The sequence below is a fragment of the Lathyrus oleraceus genome, chromosome 5 (assembly GCF_024323335.1).
Source record: "Lathyrus oleraceus cultivar Zhongwan6 chromosome 5, CAAS_Psat_ZW6_1.0, whole genome shotgun sequence".
In the NCBI taxonomy this organism is placed as follows: domain Eukaryota; kingdom Viridiplantae; phylum Streptophyta; class Magnoliopsida; order Fabales; family Fabaceae; genus Lathyrus; species Lathyrus oleraceus.
This window is the reverse complement of record NC_066583.1, coordinates 97,709,232-97,720,061: the sequence shown is the minus strand read 5'-3', so window position 1 is coordinate 97,720,061 and position 10,830 is coordinate 97,709,232. Positions and strand designations below refer to the sequence as shown.

General features: G+C 34.1%; 1 protein-coding gene across 1 annotated transcript; it reads left to right on the top strand.

Annotated features, from left to right (window-relative positions):
* Positions 1 to 9,062: 9,062 nt before the first annotated feature.
* On the top strand, positions 9,063 to 10,586 carry LOC127087887 (protein BIG GRAIN 1-like B). The gene has a single exon (XM_051028805.1). The coding sequence runs from the start codon at positions 9,310 to 9,312 to the stop codon at positions 10,456 to 10,458; it is 1,149 nt and encodes a 382-aa protein (XP_050884762.1). The 5' UTR covers positions 9,063 to 9,309; the 3' UTR covers positions 10,459 to 10,586.
* The last annotated feature ends 244 nt before the right edge of the window (positions 10,587 to 10,830 follow it).

Below are 10,830 nucleotides of genomic sequence, written 5' to 3'. Positions count from 1 at the left end.
TGAAAACATAGTAAAACATCCCATCCCGGTGTTACATCGACCAGAGCATGACCCACTAAGGACTACACTAGACTCCAGAGACTAGCTTCTACTCAATCACTGCTCGTTACCTGAAAACATAGTTGTAAGGGTGAGTTCCTCAACCAATATAATAAGCATTATAAAACATCATGTCATGTTAAGTAATTTAACACATTAATCACCCTAATCACATAACACATTCAGTACGGTACATCAACTCAAACATCATATTCAATACCGATGCAAATCATACTCATACTCAATATCAACACAAACACACGTATAATATTGGAATACATCCATTCATATTATACGCCATACACATTTTATGCAATGAGACTCCATGCATGCGGTACCGACTATTCGTGAACATATAGTTCAACTTCACCGACCAATCCAGGTACGGCTACCAAGCTCACTAGTCCCACTCATTTGAGACCTAGTGACTCACATCACTAATCCCTCACTATGGGAATTAGCTACCACCCCAAGGGCCATGCTATGCACGCTAAATCACCTAGCATGCAACATCAACAACAGTCCAAAATGACTAACATCACTAATTCCTCACTATGGGAATTAGCTACCACCATAAAGGCCACAATATGCACGCTAATCACCTAGCAATGCAACATCAACAACAATTCAAGAATAGACATATGCTCACACTCTAAGCCATAAACAGTCTATTCACAATGCATACATAACTGATACATTCACAGCATTATGCATACCATTACACATTATCAACATATTTTATCACAAAAGCATATTACATCATGCCAAACAACAATCACAGTATTAGCACACTCTACTAATACCTATACTACTCAAAACAACGGGAAATGATCCCTACTACATCATACATCAGCTAAGTTACATCACTCAGCCTAAACAACCAAAAACTGCACAACAACAGCTCAGAAAAACCACAAGTCTGCCCATACGCGTATTGCCTATGCCCATACGCGTATTGCCCATTCCTGACCAAATCCATACGCGTAATGCCCACGCCCATACGCGTATGCTACGCGTACCACATCCTCATACGCGTACCAACAGAGACACTTTTACGTTCAAAACATCATCTCTTTCACTCATACGCGTAAGGCCTCATCCATACGCGTACCAGCCATCTCATACGCGTATTGCCTAGTGCCATACGCGTATGACCAGAAACCAGAATTTCCAGATCTGCAATGGCTTTCTCTGCTACGAGATCTATCCAATTCAACCTTCCACAGTCCAAATTTTATACACAATTCATTCATATCATCTAACACGAATCATACGCTTTCGATTTCACAAATTGTTAACCTTTCTACCTCTAATTCCTACGAATTTCTTCAATTATAATCCAAATTTCGTTCATCCCAAAAGTTCACAAATTCATCATGCATCGTTCAATCAGAGGCAAATCAATGGTTTCTCACTACCCATCACATATTATCCCATAATACCCATTAATCGATGATAAACCCCCTTACCTGAGTAAATTCGGCAATTCCGTTAGCTTCAAGCTTTTCCTCTTCTCTTGCTCTGCCTCTTTTCCCTTTCTCTTTCAGCCGCTTCTCTTTTCCTTTTTCACGTGAAAAACCCTTTTCCAAAAATTAGGACTTTTTATTATTCCAACTTATATACTCCAATAATAAAACCCAATAATATTATCCCAATAATAATATTAATAATCCAATAATTTTCTAATTATTTAATTAAATTAATAAATAAAATATTAACTTAATTTAAACAATTATCTTAATTTCATCGGGGTGTTACAGAAATCATGATTCCTCTTCTGATAAGTGTTTGTTAATGACTTTGCTTGGTTATCTTTTGGATGAATTGTTTTTTGTTAATCTCTTGTTGATTAAACAAATTTCAAAGAATTAAAGCACGCAGAGTATATATCACTACAAAAGGGAGAAAATTTTCATTAATAAACTAGGAAGATTATAATAGTAATGGGTTTACATTAATTTTTCCAAATCAGAACAATAACCTTTAGCTGTTACAGAATCATCCCACACAGGCACCCGCTCTTCACTCCCCACATCAGAGTCGAAGAAGTACATTCTTTTGGGAACTCTTTTCTTCTTCTTCTTCTAGAGCTTCTTCTTATTCTTCTTGGGGTTTCTAACTTTTAATGCCTCCCTTGTGGTGGTCGACCCAGCTGGCTGGGGATCCTCCATGGCTAAGTGACGGAGAGGGACTGTGACCTCCTCTTAAGGAATGCTAGTCGTCGTCTTTGCTGGAGAACTCATTTTTTAAAGAAGAAGAGTTGGATGAAAAGGATAAGAAATATGTCTCTGATAATATGCTTATATAGAGAAAGTTGTGTGTCTTGAATGTTGCAATAAGATGATGTAACATCTGCCTATTTAATACTTGTAATGATGGCCTTTGATGGTTGATATTCTTGAATGACATGTGACACCTTGAGAAAGCATAAACCGTTCAACCACTTTAGCCGATTCTCAGTATTGGGAAATGTAAAGGCTGTTCACATTATGTTCTTATCAGAACCATATTTTTCATATATATGTTAGTTGACGCGTCTGAACTCATCAATGTCTCTATATTTTTGTTGATGACAAAAGGGGGAGAAAATTATGGAAATATTTAAGAAGGTTAAAAGTATTTTTATAAAAGCTTTTAATTAATCATGAACCCGAAATCACTCAATTATTTTGATATTAATTTCTTCTGAATGAATTTAATATCACCGAGCTTAAATGACTAATTTTAATTAAACAAAAATAAGGATTTAAGGAAAGCTTACAAACCTAACCTTAATAAACGGTGAGACTAAACGAAGAGCTAACAAACCTCAAACTAAGGTCTGTCAAACTCAATGGGAGCTTACAAACCTCAGAACTTGATGATTTTGTTGATTAAAATTATAGGATTAAAGTAACATAGTTAAGGAGTTAAGAAGAGCTTACAAACCTCGTCTTAATGGACTCTCAGACTTAGGGGGAGCTTACAAACCTCACCTTAATGGACTATCTAACTTAGGGGGAGCTTACAAACCTCAACCTCTGATGTTAGACTATGTTAATTAAATCATTAACCATTGTTCTTAAATACATTTGTTTATCATCATAAAAAAGGGGGAGATTGTTGAAACAAGATTTGTTCATGCTCTTAAAAGGTTTTGATGATAACAAAGTATTTAAAGAATAATAGGTTTTGCTAACATTTTGTTTTAAATGTGCAGTATCATAAGTATAGAAGTAATCCTGATTATTGGCATATATGGAGAATTAATTTAAAGTTTGATTCTGATTGATCGAAATATGAATTAGTTCATCACCTTTTGAGGCATCAGATCCTGGCGTCAAGATCCGGCTTCTGATAATAGCCCAGACTCTGAAGATGTGAAGAGTAGTTGATCTGCACCCTGAACCAAAGTGGTATTTATCAAAGCCCCGTATTTCTGGATAAATTAAACTAGGGTTTTTCATTTTGCAGGGCTCAAGAAAAAGGGATGTGACATCTTTAGATTGTTCTACCTTTGGGGAGATTCCTAGTACGATGAAAGATATTGAGAGCAATGTTATTACTCAGTGAATAAAGATTCAGACCTGATGCAAGTCTCCAACGTCTCTCTTGACATACTTCTTCACTAAGTTTGCATACTATGTTCAAATATTCCAACGACTCTTTTTCAGTCTCTATAAAAGGAAGTTGAAGACTCAAATGAAGGTTACAACATCACAACGCATTACAAGATCTTTGACATAACTCCAAGTTGTTATTTCTGTAACTGATATAACTTAAAGACCATAAGATTTTTTATCTTTGATTATCTTAGAAATCTTAGAAAGGTTGAAACCTTTGTGATTGTTGCACAACTATTATACTTGTGATTATGTATCAAAGAATAGTAGTTATGTTGTTTACTAAACTTTTGTTCAAAGTAGAGGAAGTCTCTTGTCTAAGGACTTAAGTAAGGAAGTCTCTTGGTAGCGTGCTTAAGCAAGGAAGTCTCTTGTCTGAGGACTTGAGCAAGGAAGTCTCTTTCATGCATGCTTGAGAAAGGAAGCCTCTTGTCTGAGACCTTGAGCAAGGAAGTCTCTTTCTAGGGTGATTGAGCATTGGAGTCTCTTGAAAGTGTGCTTGAGCAATTTGTAACTCGTTTGGTTATAGTGGAAAGCTCTTGTTGAGGCAAGGGGACTGTACTACTCTCAATTGAGGAGAGGAATTTGTGTGTGTTGCTTGCATATACTTCTGAACTTTACATTTCCACTGTTGTGTTTTAAATTTAATATTGGAGTCTGAACGTGTTGATTCAGAAGTAAAATTGATTTTAAGTATACATAATTCAACCCCCCCCCCCTTCTTGTGTGTTTTTCTCACCTTCAAAGCAAATCTCAGAGAATAAGACACGTGTGCCTACAAGGATGCAAGAATGTGTGATTACATCAGATGATGTGGTCGATGATGAATGTGAGTTAGTACACTATGTTTTCTATGTAAATGTCGAACTAGTCAATGCAGCTGAAGCATTGAAGGATTCGAAGTGAACGAAAGCAATGAATAAGGAACTAGAGTCCATCAAAGTCAACAAAACTTGGTCACTGGTCAAATTTCCTCAAGGCAAGAAGGAAATCAATGTGAAGTGGGTTTACAAGGTGAAGTTAAATCCTAAAGGAAAAGTAACTCGACACAAGGCAAGACTTGTGGAGAAAGGTGTTAGGTCCGTGTTTTTATGATTGACAGCAATTTTGTTAAAACATGTATCACAACAAGATGTTGAGCAAGACGTCGTGACATGTTGATCAGACAACTTTGCAGGTTTTGTTTTACTTCTTGGAAGACTTATTTTATTATGAGATATCTGAAGATTCTCTGAATATTCAGCTATCACATTTGACTATCCAAGAAGGTTTATTTTAGGAACTCTTGTTTCGTTTCCAGTTGCGCACTTGTTTCATAAAAAGGGATGTTGAGACATTTTAAGGAAACATTAAATCAGATTTGATTTGATTCTGCAGAAGATTGTATAGATTGGATGTCGAAACATTTAAGGAAACATTTGATTTGATTCTCTAGAAGATTGTGCATAGTGGATGTCAAAACATTTAAGGAAACATCATATTTGATTATGCAGAATGGATGTCAAAACATTTAAGGAGACATCATATTTGATTCTGCAGAATGGATGTCAAAACATTTAAGAAGACATCAGATTTGATTTGATCAAATATTATGCCGAACGAATGTCAAGACATTTAAGGAGACATCATATTTGATTTAATTTGATTTGATTTGATTTATTTTAAATAAGCTGATTTTTATGCCTAAGCCCATGCTTACCAAAGGCTATTTAAAGAGGACGTTACTAAACCTGATTGACAAAAGAGAGAGAGCTACACTTGAGCATTGGAAAATTAGGGTTTGAGTTGTTTTTGTTATTTGTGATTCATTCGAGTATCTCCTTGATACTTGAATTGGACTGAGTTTATTGAGTTGTAATTGTGAATCACTCATGAGCTTTTAAGCAAGAGTGTATTTTGTTTCATTGGAAGTGTGTCTTCTGTTCTTTGATTGTTTTCAGTTGTTATCATTGTTGTGTGATTGAAGGCAAGTGAGATGGGTCTCATATCTAGGAGAGTCGTAGATAGAAATTCCAAGGGTAGTGATTAGGTGAGAAGTTTGTAAAACTGGAGGTTGTTTAGAACTTCAAACTAATACTATTATAATGGATTTCCTTCCTAGCTTGGATGCCCCCAGATGTAGGCGACATTGCACCGAACAGGGTTAACAATTGACCTGTGTTATTTACTTTCTTCTTTTTACACTGTAATTGTTTTTGATGTGACATGTCCTGAACCTAGTATCGTGACATTGTATACGACATCTATTATCTGCGCAATTGTTTCTAGTGTGACATGTCCTGATCCTGGTGTCGTGACGTCGTATACGACATCTGTTATCTGCTTACTATTATTGTTGTGTGAAGTCCTGATATTAGTGTCGTAACTGCGCATACGACATCTGATATCTGTGTACCAGAATTTTCAAAAGGAAATCTTCAGAAAGAAGGAATCGACTTCGACGAAGTTTTTGCACCTGTTGCTAGAATCGAAACAATCAGGTTGGTTGTTGGTCTAGAAAACATAAGCAACTGGCGTACATGCCAGATGGATGTGAAATATGCATTCCTGAATGGTCCATTAGATGAAGAAGTGTATGTTGCACAACTAGTTGGATTTGTGGAACATGGCAAAGTAAGTAAGGTATACATGCTGCATAAAGCTCTGCATGGACTTAACCAAGCTCCAAGATCTTGGAATGAGAAGATAGACAATTTCCTAAGAGAGAAGGAATTTGTGAAATGCACTATTGAGCATGAAGTATATGTAAGAAGAAGCAATCGTGAATTTCTTATATTATGTCTCTATGTCGATGACTTGATGATAACAGGTAGTTGTAAGAAGAAGATTGAAGATTTCAAACATGACCTAAGTGAGAAGTTTGAAATGTCAGATTTGGGAAATCTCTCATACTTCCTTGATATCAAATTCTACAAGAGCAGTAGAGGATTAATGATGAACCAAAGAAGATATGCGGGCGAAATACTCAAGAGATTTTAGATGCAAGATTGCAAGCCAACTTCGACTTCAGATGAGCCCAAATTGAAACTGTCGAAAGACACAGATAAAGATGATGTCGATCCAACACAATACAAAAGACTTATTGGATCACTTTAATACCTTTGTCACATAAGACCTGATTTAGCCTACAATGTAGGTATGGTGAGTAGATTCATGCAGAAGCCAAAGGTATCACATCCAACAGCGACGAAGAGGATACTAAGGTATCTAGAAGGAACTCTTGATTATGGAATTTTGTCTCCTACAACCAACAAAGGAGAAGACTGCAAGTTAGTGAGATACACCGACTCAAGTTGGTGTAGTGATGTTGAGGATAAAAAATTCGCAGCTGGATATGTGTTCATGCTAGGTGGTGCACCAGTTTCTTGGAGTTCAAGAAAAGAACCAGTAGTAGCATTGTCGTCATGTGAAACATAATACATAGTTGCTTCTCTCTATGCATGTCAAGCAACATGGGTGATGAATTTGGTAAAAGAGATTATATGGAAAAATCATGGAGTGATTACCAAGAAGATCGACAACATGTCTGCTATCAATCTGGCAAAGAATTCGATAGCACATGGACAAAGCAAGCACATTGAAATGATGTTCCATTATCTTCGAGAGCATGTGGCAGAAGAGAAACTGAACTTGGAACACTGCAGAACTGAGAATCAGATTGCAGACGTAATGACGAAAGGAATGAAGATCAAAGTGTTCAAGAAATTAAGGTCTATAGTGAATGTAAATAGCTTAGACACAATGAATTAGGTGGCGTGTTGAATTATAATTCCTTGTGTCGAAGCATGTTGCTCGACAGAAGCAAGGAGGTGTCGAACGGTGTAAATATCGAAGCGTCGAAGTAGTGTACCTCGACAGGAATTTCGACTCAGGTCTAATTTTGTAGTGTTAGCAAAATTATGTATTTTGGGCTTTACTTAAGGAGCAAGCAAACCCAAATCTATAAATAGGGAGTAACCTCTATCATTGTAATACAATGAAGAACTTGCAGTTACAAAGAATAAAATCTCAGCTTTGAGAGCAGAGAGAAAATCTACTGAAAATCTTTTCTTCATTTATTTTGCATAAACCTTAATTTCTTTCTTCTTCAATTTCATTTTTTCTTTCTTCTTCCATTAACAATTGTGCAACGAGAATAATCTTACTATCAGGATTAGTTGATTCATTTGAGTGAAGAGTGAAGAACAATATGAGTATTCAATCAGAAAGATTAATTCTTGTTTATCAAGATTTGATTCAAAATTTACAAATTGTGGTGAAATTCTTAAACGAATTTTCAAATGAAGAAATAAGGAAACAAAACATACATAATAATTCTAATAATAGTTGAAATTTGAATGCCTAACTCATTCATAAAATTACTCCCAAACAATTAGACTGTCAATTATTTATATAACTTTCCTTCCTTTTTTATTATAATTTTAAGATTGTTTTCACCTTAATAATGACAAAACAAATCCGTTATATTATTTTTTAAAAACTAAAAATGAAGATTTAATTTTAGTATTAAAAAAATCGAGAGATCCAATTTAAATTTGAAAAGAATAAAATTAAATTTTAATTAATAAGAAAAATAAATTAGAATAATTCATATTTTATCTCTTTTACACTTTGTTTTATTCATGAAGGATATATAAGGGAACTAATTTTATAAAAACAAAGTTAAAAAAAATAGAGAATCAAATTATTTTCTATCCGTTTGATAGGAAGGAAAATAAAAATATGAAGTTAAATACATATATAAATTTATTTAATTTAAAATAAATTAAGATAAAAATAATAGAAAAATAAATTAAAACAACCAATGCAATTAAAGACAAACTACAAATACACTGTCAAAAGAAAAATAAAGTTAAAAAATATTTTCAATCAAAAAAGATTCCTGTATAATAATTATCAGATATTATTTTATTAATAATAAATTAAAACAGATTTTTTAATGTATTTATATACTAGTGATGGATGATAAATTGTCAAAAAAAATTCAAAGATAAAAAATTATAAAGTATAATGGTGTTTTTTTTATTTTTCTATCATCTACTTATTTATTTTAATATAAATGTTAATTTAAATTTTCAATACAATTTTTATTTTATGTTTCAATTATATTCTTTAATTTATTATTTTTGTACTTTTTATTATTGATAATTTGAATATATCAATAATTAAAAAAATAATTTGATAAAATTATTATTCTTTTATTTTTTATATTTTTTTAATTTATGTAAAATTGTAAAGTAGTACTAATATGATATTTAGTTTTTTATTTGATAATCAAACCCTTTGAATTCTTGTAAGAAAGGAATGCCACGTTGGCATATGCGAGTGTTACGCCCATTGAAAGAAGAAGATTTAGATGCACGCGCGTGATCGATAACACCTTTAAAAGCCTCTGTTTTCTTCTGTTCCTTTCGCATTCATTCATTCTTCTAAACTCCAAAGCGTGCCACTCTCTTCTCATCACTCTTTTTCTCATTTTTTTCTCTTTACACAACGAATCAATTACTCTCTTCACGTTTTCTTCTTCCATCCCCACACAAAACCTTCTGTATCATTATTACTAGTATTATTTTATCTAGCTGAAAATCTCTACCCCACTCCCACCCCAATAATACTTTTTCCTGTTTCTTATTTCATCATTTCATTTCATAGTTGTGTTTTATTAAACATGTATAAGTTTGAGAACACGCGTAGAGAAAAACGGTTTCAGTTTCACAACCAAACTGAAATTGAAACCCCCTCTTTCTCTTCCATTATTCTCGACAAGATTTACAGTTCCATTGACGAAGAAGAGAGTAAAAGCTCTGATAAGAAATTCTACACAGAATCAACGGTTAACAAAATGACCAAAATCAATGCTAAATGCAATAGATTCCATGAAGAAGAACCAAATCTTCGCTTGAAAATCGGAACACATCGTGATCGTGATCAAGATGTTATGTTCTTCAGTTCGGCTTCAAGCTCTTCAGATTCAAGTTCCGGTTTATTATCATCTTCCTCCGATACAGAATCAATGTACAGAGCAAAAACACTAAATCCGTGTTTCGCCCATTCGAAGCCGAAGCCGGTGAAAACAACCGTTCTTCCAGAGAGAAGCATTGCGAGAAACGAAGAGGATACGTTCATCAAATCAAAATCAAGGGCGATGAAGCTTTACAACAATCTCAAAAAGGTGAAGCAACCAATCTCACCGGGTGGAAAACTCACAAGTTTTCTCAACTCACTTTTCATAAACACTAAGAAAACAAAAACCGTTTCTTCTCATGAATATATGAATGCAGAGACAAAAGGTAAATTGGAACAAACTTCAACTTGTTCTTCAGCTTCTTCGTTTTCGCGTTCTTGTTTGAGTAAAAACTCATCTACATCAAGAGATAAACCACGTAATGGTGCTAAAAGAACGGTGCGATTTTGTCCGGTAAGTGTGATTGTTGACGAAGATAATCGAGTTTGCGGTAACAAATGTTTGCATGGAGGAGAAGATTCAAATCTAACTGCATTGTCTGTTCCAGCAGCATGGAAAATTGGACGAACAGTGAGTAAGAAGAAAGAAGAAAGCGCTTTGAATATGAACAATATGAACAAGAGAGTGGACGAAGTTTTAAGAGAGTTTCATCTTAATCGGAAGCTTTTGAGAGATTTTTCTATGAGAAAAAATGAGAAAGATGAAGATGACGTGGCAAGTAGTTCAAGTTCAGATCTCTTCGAGCTCGATCACTTAGTTTCGATGGGAAATGATAGGTATTATTCTGAGGATTTGCCTGTGTTTGAAACTACTACCCATGTTCGCACTAATCGTGCCATTCGCAAATTTTAATTACTAGAATCATATGATTAATTAACTATTAACTATACAGATTATATAGTTATTTTGTTAATTTCTTTATTCAGTGTTCTTGTTAGGCATGAATAAAAATAATACTAGTAATATTCAACGTTTTGTTTTGTTTTGTTTGGTTACTCTATTTACTGTGTAAATTTTTATTGCTAAAGTTAGTTTTCAGTTTAATGGTACAAAATAAAGTTAGTAAAATACATGAAACAGACGAAATAGTACATGTTACTGACATGGTAGAATGTTTTGGGAGACCAAGAATACAATAAAAAAGCACAGTAGGTGGGTGATTTAAAAAAGCGATCAAGTAGGGTACGTACTTGGTTTTCTAAAAAGAGAAGTGGGGATGTGTTG